The sequence below is a fragment of the Terrapene carolina genome, unplaced genomic scaffold (genome assembly GCF_002925995.2).
Source record: "Terrapene carolina triunguis isolate 2854851 unplaced genomic scaffold, T_m_triunguis-2.0 Scaffold69, whole genome shotgun sequence".
Taxonomy (NCBI): Eukaryota; Metazoa; Chordata; order Testudines; family Emydidae; genus Terrapene; species Terrapene triunguis.
The window spans coordinates 21,348,352-21,370,004 of record NW_020664420.1 but is presented as its reverse complement, the minus strand read 5'-3'; the positions used below and the strand labels follow the sequence as shown (position 1 = coordinate 21,370,004).

The 21,653-nt window shown below is 41.9% G+C and overlaps 1 protein-coding gene across 1 annotated transcript in view; it reads left to right on the top strand.

Annotated features, from left to right (window-relative positions):
• TTC33 (tetratricopeptide repeat domain 33) overlaps nucleotides 1-21,653 on the top strand; it is a 113,311-nt gene that overhangs the window by 80,463 nt on the left and 11,195 nt on the right. Inside the window, exon 4 of the mRNA XM_024198968.3 lies at nucleotides 5,421-5,552. Coding sequence (XP_024054736.1) covers nucleotides 5,421-5,552 — 132 coding nt within the window. The remainder of the gene's footprint in view (nucleotides 1-5,420; nucleotides 5,553-21,653) is intronic.

Here is a 21,653-nt window from a genome sequence, read left to right as displayed (position 1 = left end):
TCCATCCTCTGCTCCTGACTATAACCTGGAGATTCTCTATCATTAGACTCTCCCCTAAGAGAAGTCTCTGTCTGATCCACATGCTCCTCTGCAGCAATCGGCTTTCCCCCATCTCCTAGTTTAAAAACTGCTGTACAACCTTTTTAATGTTTAGTGCCAGCAGTCTGGTTCCACTTTGGTTTAAGTGGAGCCCATCCTTCCTGTATAGGCTCCCCCCATTCCAGAAGTTTCCCCAGTTCCTAATGAATGTAAACCCCTCCTCTCTACACCATCGTCCCATCCACGCATTGAGACTCTGAAGCTCTGCCTGCCTACCTGGCCCTGCGCGTGGAACTGGGAGCATTTCTGAGAATGCCACCATAGAGGTCCTGGATTTCAGTCTCTTCCCTAGCAGCCTAAATTTGGCCTCCAGGACATCTCTCCTGCCCTTCCCTATGTCATTGGTACCTACATGTACCACGACCACCAGCTCCTCCCCAGCACTACAAATAAGTCTGTCTAGGTGCCTTGAGAGATCCGCAACCTTTGCACCAGGCAGGCAAGTCACCATACGGTTCTCCCGGTCATCACAAACCCAGCTATCTACGTTTCTAATGATTGAATCTCCCAATACTAATACCTGCCTTTTCCTAGCAACTGGAGTTCCCTCCCCCGGAGAGGTAACCTCAGTGCGAGAGGCAACCCCAGCACCGTCTGGAAGGAGGGTCCCAACTATGGGAAGGTTTCCCTCTGCTCCCGTTGACTGCTCTGCTTCCCTGGGCCTTTCATCCTCCTCAACAGCGCAGGGGCTGTCTGACCGGAGGTGGGACAATTCTACAGTGTCCCGGAAAGCCTCATCAACATACCTCTCTGCCTCCCTTAGTTCCTCCAGTTCCGCCACCCTTGCCTCCAAAGTCCGTACGTGGTCTCTGAGGGCCAGGAGCTCCTTGCACCGAATGCACACATACGCCACCCGCCCACAGGGCAGGTAATCATACATGCTACACTCAGTGCAATAAACTGATAGCCCCCACTCTGCAGCTGGGCTTCTGCCTGCATTGTCTCCTAGTTAATGAAGGGGTTGTTTAAAGCAAGAAGTTTTGAATGTAGTTTGGTTTATAGGTTTTAAGGGGAATAAAGGGTATAAGATAGAACCGGCAAGGGACCCGCACTCCCTTCTCACTCCCCTTCCAAATTCCCTTGTGAAACTCCCTGTTAGCAGCCCCTGGTCGCAAAAGCTCCCTGGTCGCTTGTGCGCTGCTTTATAAAGCCCTGGCCTGGGTGAATGCCCCACCCACTGATTAAGGCTCAGCCAATTACCAGAGGCTTCTAGCCTTCAGACTTTCCTTTGAAGCTCACAGCTTCCAACTGCCAGCCACAGCACACGGTCCTTCAAACAACCAAACAGGGTTGCTGTAATCAAGGGGATTGCTGTAATCAAGACAGGCTTGGACAGGATGAAAAGGCCTCGATCTTAGAGGTGTTTGTAAGGAGAGGTGGCAAGATATGAATATGGGCTGGATTTGGGTGGGGCAAGACAGAGGGAAGATTCAGAGATAGTACCTGGGTGACAGTAAGGGTGGTGGTTATGTCACTACTAGAGAAAGGAGGAAGTAGGAGGGTTTGGGAAGGTAGGTATGGGTTTACTTTTAGCCATGTTTTGTTTAAATTGGTCATGAGTCATCCAAAAGGAGATGCCATGACCTGGAAAGAAATCTATTTTAGGGTATATTTGAGGGTTTGGCAATTAGAAGTAAAATATTTTCACTTGCAAACTGGGATAATTTGATGTGAAAATTAGTAAAACGCAATAAATATAGCACCTCACAGTAGTGTTTTTACAAATTCATTTTTCAGGATAGAACTGCACTTGAAAGTAAGTTTTGAACAGCTCCTCTTACATTCACATAAAACTCAGTCACTAGGTTTTAGAGCATTTGGTGCACCTTCAAATATATATAAATGCTACAGCATTTCCTGGGCATGTAATCTTGAAAATGGATTTAGAAATATGGTAGATTCTGTCTTGATAGTATGATGCTAATCTGAGCAGAACAAAAGCTTCATAGTATATATTTCGTTTTTATTCACTGTTACAGTGTATTTACTGATCTAGTAAAATCAGGTTCTGCTACCTCAATTTCTAAGGCTTGGTCTACACTTACCCCCCAATTCGAACTAAGGTACGCAACTTCAGCTACGTGAATAACGTAGCTGAAGTCGACGTACCTTAGTTCGAACTTACCTCGGTCCACACGCGGCAGGCAGGCTCCCCCGTCGACGCCGCGGTACTCCTCTCGTCTAGCTGGAGTACCGCAGTCGACGGCGATCACTTCCTGGTTCGACTTATCGCGTCCAGACAAGACGCGATAAGTCGAACCCAGAACTTCGATTCCCAGCCGCCGAACTAGCGGCTGGGTGTAGACATACCCTAAGTAATAATATGATCAAAATTTCATTCTGTTTACATGAACTCCTCTTTGCTAGTCCCTGCAGTGGCCACTATTAAAATGTTATTTGTTAAAGCAGGAGAGTCACAGGTAGATTAATCCAAATCAAGCCAAAATGCTAAAGTGAGTCAGTTTGGTGCTGATATTTCTGTTTGAAGACAGGAAGGAAGGGAGAGTCATCTGTATTGTGAGTCTCCTTGTTTAAAAATTATCTGGGACTTAAGCGGTTTGATAAGCATTTTGTTTTTTTGTATGCATTTTCTGCTCCTGCTCAGAGCAATTAAAAACATTATAAATTGTGCCAAAAAATACACATGTGGGTGTACACTGGTATCTGTTTTGCAGGCAGAAATTGGGCATCTCATTTTGAAAACCTCTCTCTAAATTGAAGAGTTGATTTTAATAGCATTTATTATACATTCTAAATTTAATTAAAACTCTCTTCAAGGGCTTAAAGGACTTTGAAAGAACATTGGTTTGCTTCACAAAATATACACACCCCAGTACAGCAAGGTACTTAAACAGATGCCTAACTATAAGTACATGAAGCCCATTCAAGTCAGGCACTGCACCTTGCTGCACTAAAGAGCCTTAATGGGTAGGGCCCTGATTCAGCAAAGCACTTAAGCACATGCTTAACTTTATGCACATGCTCATTGCAGGGGAGATCAGAATGGAAGAATTTTCCCCATATTACAAAATGTATAGCTCAGTAAACAACAAAGTAGAAAAAATGATGTTAATACATGCGTATTATATCTCTCAGAGTTTACTTTTAGAAAAGGACATCTCCAAACTGCCAATAATATCAGCTACATGAGAAAACACTCAGTTATATGTTTTGGAGTTATCTTACACTGGAAAAATATTGGCAGGAGGCATTGAATGCCATATTAGGCTCCTAAAAGTGCCCTGGCCAGTGTTTCCTCAGATTTGTACTGTACTCTTGTAACAACAGACATATCAAGAGATTAATATTAAGACAAATTTGTTAATGCTGCAGTTTGGGCAGCTAACAAAACGATTACTTTTTAAACTGGAAGTCTGAACATCTGCCAACTTATAATTATTGGATGGTTCTGTTTACAAATCTATTGTAAATGGGGGAAGGAGGACTAGTGCAATCAAAATTATAAATAATCTGAATGTTTTGGGAAAGTAGTGGAATATTTTGCAGGCTTTCCTCAAAAAGCAGGTCTGCTGACAACTAATATGAAAAAGAAATGGAAAAAAGGCATTAAATCATGCATCTCTCAAAAAAATTCCAGCCACCCATTAAACTCTGTTCTAAGATTATCAAGTGGAATTAAACTGAACCCAGATTTCTAAATTGTACCATAGGGTAGTCACACTAAAAAACACCAACAGCTTTGATTTAAAGTGTTCATTGGAATGCTGTGTTTGTTTTGTTTCTCTTGTACAGAATTATTAGCTTTCTTATCTGTCTAGTGCTTGTACTGTGCTCATCATAGTACTATGAGAACACTTTACAAGATATAAAACTAAACATTCAAAATATCTTTATATCTTTTTTCCCTTCCATCCACAGTCAAGTCAATATGTGGTGTTCTAGGTGCAAGAAATAGGTTTTACATTTTGATATGAAGACACAGTCATTCTAATCTACTCTGGTAGTAATTTTCATAGTTGTGGGCCAGCTGCTGAGAAAACAGTTTCCTGTACATGATTATCAGTTGTGCCATTTCCATCGTTTCAGTGGAATGTAATTGTCAGTGTCTTATACTGGTGTTAATTGCTATAGTAGTGAGTGTCTGAGCTAGTGATCTCAAAGTGAGGTTGTCCTGGTAGCACGTGCCAATTCCACAGAGGACTTGAAAAATAAGTGGATTGTGCTGCTGAATAGGAGGGTCTCTGCATTTTAAAACATATGCAACTTTTTTAAATTGGTGAATTTTCATTCCTAGGCATAGTGCTTTGCAGTAGCAAAGCCCAGAGCTTCCAAATATAACCATCATTGTTAATGACAATGGAAATTATATATTTGTTGTTATGTGATCTGTGATTTGTAAGGTTTATTTCCAGACTTAGGTTACTCGTGTTTGCTATATTTATATTTGATATATTTTAGCCTTCTAATAAAAAATATTTTTTTTGAAAAATACTTCAAGTTAGTGTCAGAGTTTGACCTTTAATATTTTCTCCTTCTAATGTATTTAAAGTAATTATGTTACTAGTTTAAACACAGTTAATGGAACCACTGTGGTTTAGTAGTAGATAGGGCTGGAGACTTCCATTCTGCTCCTAGTGCTGCCACTGATTAGCATTTCAAAAATTACTGTGCTATTGAGCAAGTCCCTTGACCTGTCTGTGCCTCAGTTTCCCCATCTGTGAAATGGGATATTTAACTTGCTTTTGTAATGCCCTTTGAGATCCATGAATGAAAAGTGCTCTGTAAGAACTAAGTATTCTTATTATTATTAGTGGCTATCCGATAATTCAATTCTGTCTAGTTTTTACAAGACAACTAAAAAACAATCCCTTTTGTAGGGAAAGTAAGGAAGCTGAAATTGTTTAAAGATGATAGAAACAAGAATGAAAGCTAGGAAAAGTAACCCATTTCTAGCATGTCAGATTCTGACTATTCTGATGAAAGTTAGTATTGTGTAGGCTAAACATACGAAACGTTGTTGCTGGTTGTCAAATCTACCACTGATGTGTATACTGGGCAAGTTTGTGGCCGATTTCATATGTAGATATGCATAGGAGCTATCCAGAATAGAGGCCTCTGTGCTTAGAGGAGCATAGGTGCTGCGACTGATGTGTTCCCTCCTGCTACAAGTTGGCCAAAAAGAGACCAGGCAGTTTGTGCTCCTCTCAGTGCAACTGGGAGATCCCCCAGAGCCAATATACATATGCACAATCAGTAACAGAGGGCTCTGGCTGTTGCAAGCTAGCTATTTGTGATTTTCTGTGAACTGCTTGAGATTTTTGGATATCCCTGACTAACCTATACCTACTACTTTTTCATAGGTCTTGATGGCTCTACATGAGATGTTCCCAGCAGTGCATGCAGCAGAAATGGCCATCCAGAGAAATCCACATTCTTGGGAGGCATGGCAGACTTTGGGACGTGCTCAGCTTGGATTAGGAGAAATAGGACTGGTAAGAAAACAGCCGTATCAAAGAATGGAACATGCAGATCATAAATTCAGAACCACGTGAGATAGAGTAAAAGTACCAAAATGCCAAAGTAATTTAATTTCCTTATAAAACTTGAATGTAAACAAGGCAAAGGATTATTGTTCCTTTTATTTCCAGTAATCTCTCCTACTTTGTTTCTTAACAAACATTTCCTGTATAACATTATTGTTGGGTTTGTGAAAGACCTGGCCAGATCAAAGCCATTCACCTTATTCACATGAGGGATTTAACCAATAGTGTTGTTACACTTATGTAACTACACAAGTACAGATGCCTATTGCCTATCAGGATGCAGTGCGGTTTACCATGGTTTGAAATTAATGTACACTGCACCTGTTCAAGTCATGGACTACCAGGGCCGGCTTCAGGCACCAGCTTGCCAAGCAGGTGCTTGGGGCGGCCACTCTGGAGAGGGGTGGCACGTTCAGCTATTCGGTGGCAATTCGGCGGACGGTCCCTCACTCCAGCTCGGAGCGAAGGACCTCCCACCGAATTGTCACCGCAGATCGCGATTGCGGCTTTTTTTTTTTTTTTTTTCGCTGCTTGGGGCGGCAAAAACGCTGGAGCCGGCCCTGTGGTCTACATTGGCGCAGCTTCTCTATAATAGGGGTTTGCACCGTTGCAGCTACATCAGTGGCTAAAACACTCATCTAAACAAGACCTTACTCTTTTCCACAAGAAGTTTATGAATTTAGCAAATCTATATGAAACCAAAGTTGAGTTGTCTTCTCCATTAGAATACTTAATTTTGGGGATCAAATATTATAACCCTCTTTTATACCTAGTTTGGCACTGATAAGTTAATAAGTTTTACATTGTGTTTAAGAAATGTAGGTACATGTGTCCAGAGATAAGTGTGATAGGTGCTTATGTGTCACGACCGGGACATTGGTGGTCAGACCTAGTGGTTGGAGCAGGAGTTGGGAGTCCAGCCAAATCAGGTACAAGGAGGTCAGAGTTCAAGACAGGCCAGTGGGCAGATGGATAATCAGGCATTAGGAGGCAGGTAAGGTGAGGTCGCCGGTAGGCCAAAGTCCAAGGAAGGCCAGAGGGCAAACTGAAAGTCAGGTGTCAGGAGGCAGGCAGGGTCAGGTTACCAGGAGATCGGGGTTGGGCACCAGGTTACAGACAACAATTAAATAGCGAAGTCAAGGACAAACCAGGGTCGGAAGCTAGATTTAGGGTCTGTCGCAAGCAGAGAGAGGCAGGTAGTCTGTGGTGTTCCTCAGACAGCTCTCTTCCATGCTTCCTGGTTTAAGTATTGGTACCAGCCAATCAATGGGCTGTGAAGCGCTGCCACTCAGGTCCTGCTGCGTGGTACTTTCTGCCAAGCCCAGCCCTACAGGGCCGTCCTGTAGGAGCCCAAACTAAGCCTCCTGTGATGATCTGGTGGCATCAGCCACCCAAAATCTCTGGTTCCAGCCCTGCTGGTTCATACATTGTGTAAAATAAAATATACAGAGATCTGGAATTGCATTGCAAGTTAATGTTGTTGAATTTTTTTAAAAATAGTTTAAAATTCTTCAACAAAATAAATGAATAAATATAGGTTGGACCCTTTAGCAGATCCTCTTTTTGCAAAAGTGTACACTAAAATACCTTATTTTTAAAAAATAACACTTTTACTGGGCAATTACATTGTCCTTATGCATACTGTACATACGTACGTACGTGTGTGTGTGTGTGTATATATATATATATATTTTTTTTTTAACTGATAATTGAGTAGGTACACAACAGTTATACCCAACTGCTCCTCAACTTACCTTTCCTTGTTAGTGTTTCAGAAAAAGTAGATCTTGTGAAGGAGGAGTGGGTGATGGTCTTCTGGACTAGTTCAGGGAAGTCATGCCATGCATAGCAGTCAGTATGTAAGAAAGTATGGAGACGTTTATGACAGAAGTAAACAAGTGGATGGTTAAGGCTAGTGTAGCAGAGTGCAGGACTTCTGATCATTGTGTCTCAGGACCAAATTATAAAGATAAAAAACAGTTTCCTAGGAAAAGCTCACATGAACGCATAGACTAATGAACTGGAACTACAAATAAAATGGTGGCTATAATTAATAATATCTATCTCAAATATCATTCAAACCAGCTATCCTATAATAAAGAGCAATATGGGTGAGACCCGATGTTTGTGATAATTAAACATATGTGACATTCATATCTGTGTACACAGTTTTCTGGCTGTGTTAATTTGAAAGCACAACCAAGCAGAACTATTGATGAAAACAAATGCAAAAGGCCATCAGTAAAATGATTAATAATGGATTCTGAAATAAAAAAAATATTTGTTTTATTTTATTTGATCTTTTGTAATACATGGAGTTGAGCAGCTATGTGATGATCCAAGAATAATACATTTACAGGGAATTCAGAGTCCTGTTGAAAAGAGAATGATTAAAGGTGTAATGTTTCGGCTGACATTTCTTTGGCTATTTATGAGAAATTAATATGAAGTGTTTTCTTTTTCTTTTTTTGTGTGGCTGGATCACTTAAAAAAAATTTTTTTTTTTTTTTTTAAATAGAAGCGTCAGTGGAGACTAGTGCAAAAATGTGACATATAAATAACATTTGAAAGCTGTATACTACATATATACAGTGTCTATTCTCTTGATATCACAAGATGAAGATGTTTTACATACAAACTCATAGAACATCAAGGTTGGGAGGGACCTCAGGAGGTCATCTAGTCCAACCCACTGTTCAGAGCAGGACCAATCTCCAGACAGATTTTTACCCCAGATCCCTAAATGGCCCCCCCAAGGATTGAACTCACAACCCTGGGTTTAGCAGGCCAACGCTCAAACCACTGAGCTATCCCTCCCCCTAAAGCATATCTAAAGTCTGGCACATTGAATCACTGGTGAAATTCTATAGCCTGTGTTCAGCAATAGGTGAGACTTTATAACTTTTCACAGTCTGTTTTGGATTTAACTATTTTGAGTAATTTTGTATCATGTGCAGACTTTGTCACCTTACTGTTTACCCTTTTTCCAGATCACTTATGAATATGTTGAACAGCACTGGTACCAGTACATATCCTTGGGTGACTACACTATTTACCACTCTCCGAGTGCTGATCCCCATGTGGATTCCAAGCGTGGGTGTGCACGCGTGCCATGCACTGGAGCCAGAACTGTTCATAGTATTGTCCGTTGACTCGCATCATGCGTCGACCATGTGGTATATCCGAGGCTTTTAAGAGGCTGTGCAGGTCGACGCAGATCCAGTTCCCTCTTACCGCCGCATGGCCAGAGTTGAAACCCTGTCCCTCCATGCTCTTAGTCACCTAAGAGTACTGCGTTCAGCCTTTTTCACTGTATATCGTTTCCTTGTTTAGTTAGTTAGGTAGTTGTCTGTTTTTCATCCGTAGCCAGTTAGGTTCTTCATTAGATTTCTCCCCTTTAGGGGCTTCTCTCCCAAGCCGGGGGATTATGCCCCATCAAGCCGGTTTTAAAAACTGTGCCTCGTGCCCTCGGTCCTTTTCGGTGAGTGACGAGCACACCCGCTGCCTGTACCATCTGGGCGAAGCCCACATAGTCTCTCGCTCCTCCATTTGCCACTGTTTCCCATCACAGAATCAGTCAGCTAGCAAGCTCCAGCTCTGAAATTTTCAAATGGCAGAGGCCATGCGCCCACATGCACAGAAAGATCTGGCTCCGGTGAAACCACTGGAGCAATGCCCATCATCGATGTTGACCGCCTCACCTGACCCCTCCCATACGGCATTACCAGAGCCCTCCCGCATGCACAAGAAGCACAGGCGTGGGTGGCTCCTTGATGGGGACCACCTCAAAATGCAGCATTTCCTCCCTGAGCTGGAATCAGTTGGGCCAGAAATTGCACGCGATAGCTGAAGGCTCAACTTCGACTTCAGCACTGGCTTCCAAGAAAGCATGCACAGAACATTGTTCCAAATGCCACTGCTCTCCGCCAGCCCTGTCGATTCCGACACTGGGACCCTTTACATCACTCCCGGCACCGTTGACCCCTCAACATCCGTTGAGTTCGGTGCTCCCGACCCCGCGCACGCCAGGCTGTTTATCACCTTTTACACCGACGGCAGAGCTTATGTTGCCCTTCACCGGTACCCCACCGCGTTCGGGACCACCACAGGGCCCCAGGCTCCCTACTCCGGCTGATGAACTCCTTGTCCTCCATCTCTCTCCGCCAGCGCTGACGACAGCCAAGCCCCTTCTCCTTGTTGACCGTCCTCCCACATCACTGATACCACCAGTATTGCCTGCACCATCGACTCCCCACCTTACCAGAGCAGTTGGAGCACTGATGGTCACGACAGCACCGCAGGAACCACCCATTCTTACGGGTGCTTCATCATCGCCGGACGATGCACTTATCCCAGCTTCCCTCTCCCCACTGGATGACCACGCACAATACCAGTCCCTGTTCCGTCGCATGGCCCCCACCCTCAACCTCCTGGTAGAGGATGTTCAGGACCCCCACGACCAATTCCTGGACATTCTTCAGCTTCCGGGACCCTCCTGCATGACGTTGCCCATCCATTCGACTATTTTACAGCTGGCCCAGATGCCATGGCACACGCCAGCCTCTTGTGCCCCTACACCAAAGTGAGCGGAACACCGGTATTTCATCCCCTCCAAGGACACAGATTTTCTATTCACCCCCCCTCCGCCAAATTCCCTGGTAATCAATGCTGCCATTGCACGTGCCCATCAGCAGCACTTCAAATCAACACCACCAGATCGCAGTGCCAAGAAACTAGACTTGCTGGGTAGAAAAGTTTATTCATTGGTGGGGTTACAATTTTGTATTGTCAGTTACCAGGCCATTTTGGACAAACACAATTTTCTGTCCTGTTCCCGGCTGGTGGACTTCCAGGACACTCTGTCTTCTGACCGACAGCAGGACTTCCAACGCATGCTAGATGAAGGCAAACTGGTGGCCAAAGTTGCACTCCAGGCAGCAGTGGATACTATAGACACTGCCTCTCACTCTTTAGTGTCCGGGGTTGTCCTCTGTCGTGACTCATTGTTGTCCTCCAGTCTAGTAGTCTTCCAAAGGAGGTCCAGGTGACGCTGGAAGACCTTCCCTTTGACAACAATAAACTGTTTAGCGACAGACGGACAAATACCTTCACTCCCTTAAGGACTCCCATGCCACTCTTTGCTCCCTGGGTATCTATACCCCAGCTCCCACCCGCCGACAACAGCTCCACCCTTCTGTCCTCGCACCACCTATCAGCCATACCCCCAATGACCTTTGAATCTCTTTAGCATCAACCTCACTCTCAACAGCACCGGCACTCTCCCTCAGCTGCCTGTGCCGCTTCAACTTCCCACCGATGACCCAAACAATTGTTTTGACTCTTATATCGAGACCCGCGAACCACCCCATAACCCTTCTGGACACACATCCCGTCATATTCAGGGATCACCTCGCACTCTTTGCCCACACGTGGAGTTCCATCATCTCTGACCACTGGCTGGATAACCGTACTCAGAGAGTTGTTATTAATGGTTCCCAATCCTGCTGGAAAGGCATAACAAGTGGGGTTCCGCAGGGGTCTGGTTTGGGACCGGCTCTGTTCAATATCTTCATTAACAACTTAGATATTGGCATAGAAAGTACGCGTATTAAGTTTGCAGATGATACCAAACTGGGAGGGATTGCAACTGCTTTGGAGGACAGGGTCATAATTCAAAATGATCTGGACAAATTGGAGAAATGGTCTGAGGTAAACAGGAAGAAGTTTAACAAAGACAAATGCAAAGTGCTCCACTTAGGAAGGAACAATCAGTTTCACACATACAGAATGGGAAGAGACTGTCTAGGAAGGAGTACGGCAGAAAGGGATCTAGGGTTTATAGCTGACCACAAGCTAAATATGAGTCAACAGTGTGATGCTGCTGCAAAAAAAGCAAACATGATTCTGGGATGTATTAACAGGTGTGTTGTGAGCAACACACGAGAAGTCATTCTTCCGCTCTACTCTGCGCTGGTTAGGCCTCAACTGGAGTATTGTGTCCAGTTCTGGGCACCGCATTTCAAGAAAGATGTGGAGAAATTGGAGCGGGTCCAGAGAAGAGCAACAAGAATGATTAAAGGTCTTGAGAACATGACCTATGAAGGAAGGCTGAAAGAATTGGGTTTGTTTAGTTTGGAAAAGAGAAGACTGAGAGGGGACATAGAATCATAGAATATTAGAGTTGGAAGGGACCTCAGGAGGTCATCTAGTCCAACCCCCTGCTCAAAGCAGGACCAATCCCCAGACAGATTTTTGCCCTAAATCCCTAAATATCCCCGTCATCAGTTTTCAGGTATCTAAAAGGGTGTCATAAGGAGGAGGGAGAAAACTTGTTCACCTTAGCCTCTAAGGATAGAACAAGAAGCAATGGGCTTAAACTGCAGCAAGGGAGGTTTAGGTTGGACATTAGGAAAAAGTTCCTAACTGTCAGAGTGGTTAAACACTGGAATAAACTGCCTAGGGAGGTTGTGGAATCTCCATCTCTGGAGATATTTCAGAGTAGGTTAGATAAATGTCTATCAGGGATGGTCTAGACAGTATTTGGTCCTGCCATGAGGGCAGGGGACTGGACTCGATGACCTCTCGAGGTCCCTTCCAGTCCTAGAATCTATGAATCAACGAAGAAAAATCTGCATGACGTGTGTGCAGTTTCAACGGACACTACTATGAACAGCTCTGGCCCATGGCGCGCATGCGCACCCACGCTTGAAATCCAGATAGGGACCACACATCTCGAAAAACCTCCAGTTAAAGTAAGTAACCTTCTCGTCTGTTGAAATGCACAGAAACAGTTCTGATCCTTCACTGCACTTTAGTCATTATAAGTAGGTCATTAAAGGTTGATTTCACTATACTGCCAAAGATAAATTAAACAGTCATTTTCCCTACACTTTAGGATCTTCATCAGTACAGTAGCTTTTCATGAGAAAAACAAAATGGGTTCTGGGTTTTTGTAAAACAAATAAAAATAAGAAAGCCGCGTAAAGCAGAATTTTGCCAACTAACACTGTTATAGACGTTTGCAAATTAACAAATAAGAGAACAAACATAAAACAAACCAACACTAAGTGTTCTTTATTTATTTATTTATTTATTTGGACAAATATAGTTAGTTATGTAATTATTTGATAATAGTTCACAGAATACTAGTAAATGTTCTGTAGTATATTTAGTAAAAGTAATGAAGTCTTGGTAATATGAGAACTCTCTATATCACTCTTCTGTTACTTCTTCATAGAGAAATTGGGCATAGAGTATCATGTCTCTTTTGTAAATATGGGGTTTGCAGATCAAAGAGCAAAGTATTGCATTTCTGCTAGAATGCGCATATGCCAGATATACCCAATATTATTATCCATATATATTGCTCATAGATCTAGCCAACTCTTGTATTACATTGGAAGTTTCTATTATAAATTGTGACATAAACCATTTCTCGACTTTAGTTGTATTCCTGTGTCATTTGCCAAATTTAGCTAATTAGAAATACAAATATATGATAACTAATGGGAATGCCAACATAGTGTGTGACATTTATTAGTCCATGTAACTTCTGAGTTAGTGGTTGCAGTGTAAAACAGTCAAATCTGTAGACCAGGCTGCTGCCATCCTAAGGGAAACAAATCATAACTCAAAACTGATTTTTATAGTTCTGTGTAGGATTAAGGCATTATGTTTTATCACACTGTTATAATATTCTTTTCTCCTAAGAAGGACACAGTATGCAGATTATTTTGCAGTAAGTAAAATACTGTTTTGAGCAGTGTTGGAATAGTATAACTCTGCCATTAATATTAAAATCATAAGTGGACACTTGCTTTTCTATTAAGGACACAAATACAAAATAGAGACGCAATTAAACTTTTAAAAGTTACTGTTTGTTTTATATTTGTGAGACAAGCCAAGTGAAGTAATATTTTTTATTAGACCAGCAGAAGTTGGTCCAATAAAATATATTAACTCACTTACTTGTCTCTCTCATATTCTGGGACCAACACAACTACAACAACACAGCAAATATTTTATATTTGTTTCAGCCAAAAAATTGGCATTGAGCTTTTCTTTACATTATTCAGCTTGTAGTTCTTTATTTTTGTATGTTCTGTAAATATTGGTATATTCATCAGGTTTTGGTGTGAAATAATTTTTTTCTTGTTAAGGCATATTTTTCCAACCACAAAGCCAGCAACAGTCACATTCTAGCACACAGTATTAAGGGAGTTTTTGGCCAAAAGCTGGGGGAAGTGGAGCTGAGGTGAAGCTAGGGGGCTAGAGCTAAACTATCAGGAGTCTAATGGTAGCACTGCACTTGGGCTAACTAGCCATGCTTCCAGTATTGATGGGGTGGGAGAGTAGGCACTCCATACTTCAGACTTTGCATGGTTAGATGATCACTTCAATGCCTCTGATAGTCTCACCAAAGAGGAGAAGACAACACTTTCTCTGCATCCACAATATGGACTTGGTTTGTAGCTTTTGCCAATCCATTGGTTTTCCACGGGAGGCAATAATACTATCCCAAGTGGCTGTTCCCAAGCCAACTTGGGGGGCAAAAGTGGTAGAGAGGAACCATGGGGTCTGAGAAAGCTGCATGCCCTCTGATTTGAAGTAGCCAAAAATTGCAACCAAAAAATAACATACACTTCAGACATCTGTGCTTTCTCTGGCAGCGTTCACAGGGAAAATGGGAAAATATATCATAGGTAATAAGGATTATCAAGTGTTAAATTATCCATCAAAAATAAGAGAGAAATACAGAGAATATGTAATGAAACAGTGCAGACACGTTGATGTAAGAAGAAAGAACAGAGGAAATGTGACTCAGTCTTTAAATTGATGGCACAAAATATTCTTTCATTGCCAATCCATTAGTTGACTCATTTGCAACAAAACAGTAAGTTAGATAGCAAATAGTTAATACTTTCAATCTGTTCTTCTGTATATGAAAGCTGATGATTATCCAGTCAGAACTAAAATTGATTTGTTTTAATTGTTTAATGTGTACTTTACTTTAATATGTTGTCAAATGAACTAAACTTTGGCCATTTTCCATCAATTCTAGAGCAAATATATAATAAAAAAAATCATGTTTCTTTGTATGAATTTGGTGCTCATAAAAATAAAAGGTTATAACAGTGAGGCATAAGAAGCATTCCTCACAAAGCTCTGCCAATACACCTTAATCCTAATCTGCTACACTTCTGTTACTCCAGTCTTTGACCTCTCTTGAAAGTCTTAGTTACATTTAGGTATTCCCACCAAACTCACTTTTACTCATTCTGTAACTGCACTTACCCACTGAGCTTTCCCATTTTCCAAATCAATAAATTAGAAATGCCTGCAGTTTTCTAAAACCCTAACTGTTCTTTTATAAATAATTTTAGGATTGTTATCAGTAAACCTGGTAAAACCACCCGTAGGCAAAAGTTGCTCAACACTTCCCATTATAAGACCCTGTTTTCAGTCACTTACAACTGAAGACTTTAACCATTTGGCCTGAAATTTCCCAAGCTGGGTGTCTGCTGATTTTTCTTAAAAGTTTCAGCTAAAATGGTTCAGCTGTTTCTGATAAAGAGATTAGGGGGAAAAAAGTTTTACCCATCTTAAAAAAATTATTACGAACATTTTGCTGTAAAGCTTTAATACCTTCATGTTTTGGAACAGGGCCTTGAAATTTGGCAATGGGGAGGGTTACTTTGATGCCTAGGATGTGCCTTTTGCTGTTCCCTATGAAAATTTGCCCAAATTTGGCTAAATTACAAACCTCTGAATAATCTCAGTTCACCCACGCTCATAAGAACATAACATAAGAATGGCTATACTGGGTCAGACCAAAGGTCAATCCAGCCCAGTATCCTGTCTGTCGACAGTGGCCAATGCCAGGTACCCCAGAGGGAGTGAACCTAACAGGCAATGATCAAGTGATCTCTCTCCTGCCATCCATCCTCTGACAAACAGAGGCTAGGGACACCATTCCTTACCCATCCTGTCTAATAGCCATTAATGGATTTAACGTCCATGAATTTATCTAATTCTCTTTTAAACCCTGTTATAGTCCTAGCCTTCACAAACTCCTCAGGCAAGGAGTTCCACAGGTTGATTGTGTGCTGTGTGAAGAACTTCCTTTTGTTTTAAACCTGCTGCCCATTAGTTTCATTTGGAGGCCCCTAGTTCTTATATTATGGGAACAAGTAAATAACATTTCCTTATTCACTTTCTCCACACCACTGATGATTTTATATACCTCTATCATCTCCCCCCTTAGTTTCCTCTTTTCCAACTGAAAAGTCCTAGCCTCTTTAATCTCTCCTCATATGGGACCCGTTCCAACCCCCTAATCATTTTAGTTGCCCTTCTCTGAACCTTTTCTAATGCCAGTATATCTTTTTTGAGATGAGACCACATCTGTACGCAGTATTCAAGATATGGGCGTACCATGGATTTATATAAGGGCAATAAGATATTCTCCGTCTTATTCTCTATCCCTTTTTGAATGATTCCTAACATCCTGTTTGCTTTTTTGACTGCCGCTGCACACTGCATGGACGTCTTCAGAGAACTATTCACGATGACTCCAATATCTATTTCCTGATTAGTTGTGGCTAAATTAGACCCCATCATATTGTATGTATAGTTGGGGTTATTTTTTCCAATGTGCATTACTTTACATTTATCCATATTAAATTTCATTTGCCATTTTGTTGCCCTATCACTTAGTTTTGTGAGATCTTTTTGAAGTTCTTCACAGTCTGCTTTGGTCTTAACTATCTTGAGCAGTTTAGTATCATCTGCAAATTTTGCCACCTCACTGTTTATCCCTTTCTCCAGATCATTTATGAATAAGTTGAATAGGATTGGTCTGAGGACTGACCCTTGGGGAACACCACTAGTATTATTGGGGAACACCACTCAGTATTATTATTTATATTACCATAGACTTAATCATGGACCAGGATCCCAGTGTGCTAGATACTGTACAAACACAGAACAAAAAGTCCAACCCTTCCCCAAAGTGCTAAGTCTAAAACAAGAGAGAGCAGATGGATACAGACAGATGGGAAAAGGAACAATGAGACAATATTGGTCAGTATGGTAGTCAGTGGTCTCAGCAAAGCAGCAGCCTAATCATTGTCAAGGGTTTTGGGTTTTTGTAAGTGTCATAGAAAGGAAGGGTTTTAATGAGAGTTTTGGAGGAGGATAATGAGGTAGCTTTGTAGATGTTTATGGGGCAGGGCTCTAATCAAGCGAGAATGGTAGCCATGGGAGAAAGCATAACGGTGCTTGTTTGGAGGCAGGTGGTGGCATGGAAGCGAGAGTCGACATCTTGACAGTGAATGAGAGATTACATGGAGGGTGTGGTTAGGCCTTGAAGAGCTTTGAAAATGAAAACAAGTTCCTGGTTTTTGATGCAGTAGAGAAGCAGAAGCCCATGGAGGGATACAAAAGTGAGACAATGTGGTCCAAATAAGAAGCTGGGGAAATGATTTGAAACAGCATTCTCAGTGGATATAGGTGGGTCAAAATTTCATTTGTCAAGGCCACAAACGTGGATGTTGCAGTATGTGACAGTCAGGGTCTAGATGGTTTTTCCCTGGATCCTGATTGTCACACTATAATGCGAGATGATGAGCGCCTTGACCAGAGAGAGAGAGTTAATTTTAGCTGTGTGGATGGATAGGAAAGGCCATATCTTAGAGGTGTTATGCAGAAAGAATTGGCAAGATTAAAACATTGGCTGAATGTGAGGACCTAGATTGTGGTCTGAGTCGAAGATGAGGCCCAGGTTATGGGCCTCACTGGCATGAAGGATGATAATGTCCATAGTGATTAAGAAACAAGTAGTGAGAAGGGCTTGGGAGGGAAATTAAAGAGCTCTGTTTTAGCCACGTTGAATTTTAGTCGATAGCTAGTCATCCATGAAAAGATGTCAGACAGACTGAGATTTTAGTTTAGATGAAAGACGACAGGTCTGAAATAGAGAGGTATTTGAATCGCCAGCATAGAGATGGTAGCTGAATTTGTGTTTGCAGATGAGTTTACTGAGAGATCTTGTTAGAGGGAGAATAGGAGGGGACCAAGGACAGAGCCCTGTGGAACCCACACCGAAAATTGGAGGGGGGATTAGGAGGATCCTCTGAAGGATATGCTGAAGGAGCAATTAGAGAGATATGAGGAAAACTGGGAGAGGACAGAGTCACCACTTAAAGAAAGACAAGATTTCAGGAAGACATCCATGGTCAGCTGTGTCAAAGATGGCTGACATAAAGGTGGATTAGGAAGGAATACTGGTTCTGCAGTTTGGCTAGGAAGAGGTCATTAGAGACTTTGGTGTGAGCAGTTTCTCTGGAGTGCAAGGGTGGAAGCCAGTTTGGAGAGGGTTTAGGATGGAACTTGAGGAGAGGAATTCCAGACACTGTACGCAAATTGTTCAATGAGCTTAGAGATGGAAGGGAAAAGGGATTTGGTTGTGGTAGTTGGAGAGGCAAGTGGGATTAAGGGTAGGGTTTTTTTAAAACAGGAGAGACTAAAGCGTGCTTATAATGTGAGCGAAAAGAGCTAGAGAAGAGAGAAGTTAAAGAAAAGAGTAAGGTAGGGAATGAGATTGGCATGAGCAAGATCAGGAGTTGGGATGGGTCAGTGGGACAAGTGGAGGGGTTTGTAGGAGAGAGAGGATAAACTTCTGCATCTGTGACAGAAGAGAAGGAGGAGAGTTGTAGGAGGGGAAGGATGAAAGGAAGGCAAGCCAAGGAGTAGAGGAAGTTCACTCATGAGACTAGTTAGTTTGGCAACTAAATTATCTGAAGGTTTCATTTGTACTGAGCATGCACCAGCCCAGAGCTTTCCTTGAATTTGCTCTTTCTAGCTGCCAGAGGCCATTGTGTCTACAGGCACCTGTCTCAGCATTCTTTTGTCCTCATCACCTGTTCCCTCTGCATTCTAACAAGTCAGGCTGGTGTCATAGTAGCCACTGCTGTTAGGAGGAGAGAATTTCAAGAAAAGTTCTGCTTAGCTTTTGGATATCCTGCAGTTCAGGAATGGAGCATGCTTAGCTACTCAGTGAGACTGGTGAAAGCTCAGTCCAGTGAACTCATAGGAGCTGTGTGGGGATGAGCATGCTCAGCACAGGCAGAACCTTTGTAGAATAATGTTGTTAGTCTCCAACAAACCTCTATTGAGCATGTGCAAACAGAGATTTGGAGGGGCTTATAACTTGATCAAATTTGGTAGGATTTTCACAGGGTTGGCACAAGATGCATCCCCGACAACAGGGCAACCTCTCTATCAAATTTCAGGTCACTGCTCCAAATCCTGGCGGCATTAGAGCTTGTCAATGAAATAGTTGTAAGAATCTGTTAACATCAAAACTTCAAAAAAGAAGACTTTAATAAACTCAGAGAACTTGTAGGTAAAGTTCAATGGAAAGAAAAATCTAAAAGAAAAAGGAGTTCAGTAGAGCTGGCAGCTTTTAAAAAAGACAGTATTAAAGGAACAACTGCCAACTACCCTGATAGGGAGAAAGCTAGGAAGTAGAGTAAAAGGCCAATATGGCTCCATCAGGAGCTCTTTAATGACCTGAAAATCAAAAAGGAATCCTACATTAAGTGGAAACATGGACAAATTGATGAAGGAGAACAAAAGAATAGAAACAAAATCAGAAAGACTAAAGCACAAAATGAGTTACACCTAGCAAGGGACATAAAAGGCAGTAAGAAGAGGTTCTTTAAATACTTTAGAAGCAAGAGAAAGATGAAGGAAAGTGTAGGTCCTCTACTTAATGGGGAAGGAGAGCTACTAACTGATGACATGAAGAAAGCTGAGGTGTTTTATGCCTGTTTTGCTTCAGTCTTCACTAAAAAGGTTAATGATGACTCAACACAACTAATACTAACAAAAAGGGGGAAAATGCAAGCCAAAATAGAGAAGAACAGGTTAAAGAATATGTTGATCAGTTAGATGTAGTCAAGTCAGCAGGGCCTGATGCAATACATCCTGGGGTACTTACAAATCTAGCTGAAGCAATCTTGGAACTGTTAGCAGTAATCTTCGAGATCTCTTGGAGGATGAGTGAGGTCCCAGAATACTGGAGAAGGGCAAAGATAGTACCTATCTTTAAAAAGGAGAACAAAGACAACCTGGGGATTATAGACCAGTCAGTCTAACTTTGATACCTGGAAAGATACTGGAACAAAAATCAATTTGTAACCACCTGGAGGATGATAGAGTTATGAGGAATAAGCAACATGGATTTGTCAAGACCAAATTATGACATACCAACCTAATTTACTTCTTTGACAGGATTAGTGGCCTAATGGATGGGGGGAAGTAGTAGTTGTGATATATCTTGATTTTTAGTAAGGTTTTTGATGCAGTCCCACATGACATTCTCATAAACAAACTAGGTAAAAGTGGTCTAAATTAAATTTCTATAAAGTGGGTGCACAACTGGTTGAAAGATCGTATTCAAAGAATAGTTATCAATGGTTCATAGTCAAACTGGGAGGGCATACCTAGTGGTGTCCCACAGGGGTCAGTCCTAGGTCTGGTACTAGTCAATATTTTCACTAATGACTGGGATACTGGAGTGGAGAGTATGCTTATAAAATTCGCAAATGACACCAAGCTGAGAGGGGTTACAAAGACAGGATTAGAATTCAAAACGACCTTGATGAATTGGTCTGAATTCAAAGAAGATGAAATTCAATAACAACAAGTACAAAGTGTTTCACTTAGGAAGGAAAAATCAAATGCACAGCTACAAAATGGGGAATAACTGGCAGGTGGCAGTACTGTTGGAAAGGATCTGGACATTCTAGTGAATCACAAATTGAGTATGAGTTAACAATGTGTTGCAGCTGTGAAAAAGGCTAATATCATTTTGAGATGTATTTACAGGAATGTCATATGTAAAACATGGGAGATAATTATTCTGCTCTGCTCAGAACTGGTGAGGGCTCAGTTGGAGTACTGTGTCCAATTCCAGGTGCCACACTTTAGGAAAGATTTGAACAAATTGGCGAGAGTCCAGAGGAGAGCAACAAAAATGACAAAAGGTTTAGAAAACTTGACCTATGAGGAAAGGTTAAAAAACTGGGCATGTTTAGTCTTGAGAAAAGAAGACTGAGGGCAGGTCTACACTAACCCCCTAATTCGAACTAAGGTACGCAACTTCAGCTACGTGAATAACGTAGCTGAAGTTCGAAGTACCTTAGTTCGAACTTACCTCGGTCCACACGCGGCAGGCAGACTCCCCCGTCGACTCCGCGGTACTCCTCTCGCCAAGCAGGAGTACCGCAGTCGACGGCGAGCACTTCCGGGTTTGACTTATCGCGTCCAGACAAGACGCGATAAGTCGAACTCAGAAGTTCGATCGCTCGCCGCCGAACTACCGGGTAAGTGTATACCTACCCTGAGAGTCTTCAAATATGTTAAGGGCTATTATAAGAGGATGGTGCTCAATTGTGCTCCCCATCCACTGAACCTAGAACAAAAAGTAATGAGCTGCAGCAAGGGAGATTTTAGGTTAGCTATTGGGAAAAGCTTTCTAACTATAAGGGTAGTTAAGCTCTGGAATAGGTTTTCAAGGGAGGTTGTGGAATCCCCATCATTGGAGCTTTCTAAGAACACCTGTCAGGGATGGTCAAGGTTTACTTAGTCCTGCCACAGCACCAGAGATGAACTTAATGATTTCTCAAGGTCCCTTCCAGCCTATGTTTCTATGATTTGATGGTCAAACCACATATTTTCCCCAGACCTTGTTCTTAGAAATGGACGAACCATTTACAAAATTTTAAACTTTAAAAAACTTTTTAAAACTGCTGAAACTTAAAAAAAAAAAAAACATTCTGAGACTGGCACCTGGACTGGAAAAAATTGGCCTGAATGGCTAAAGTTTGAAAAAATAATAAGCAACTAGAAAGAGGATGTTGCAGTCAGGATGGATTTAAAACACTAGTCAGGAAGACTCGATTTAATAATGGATTTCTACATAAAAGTACATTCTTGTTGGTTGTTATAACCTTAATACATATTCTTCACAACTCAGAGATAGAT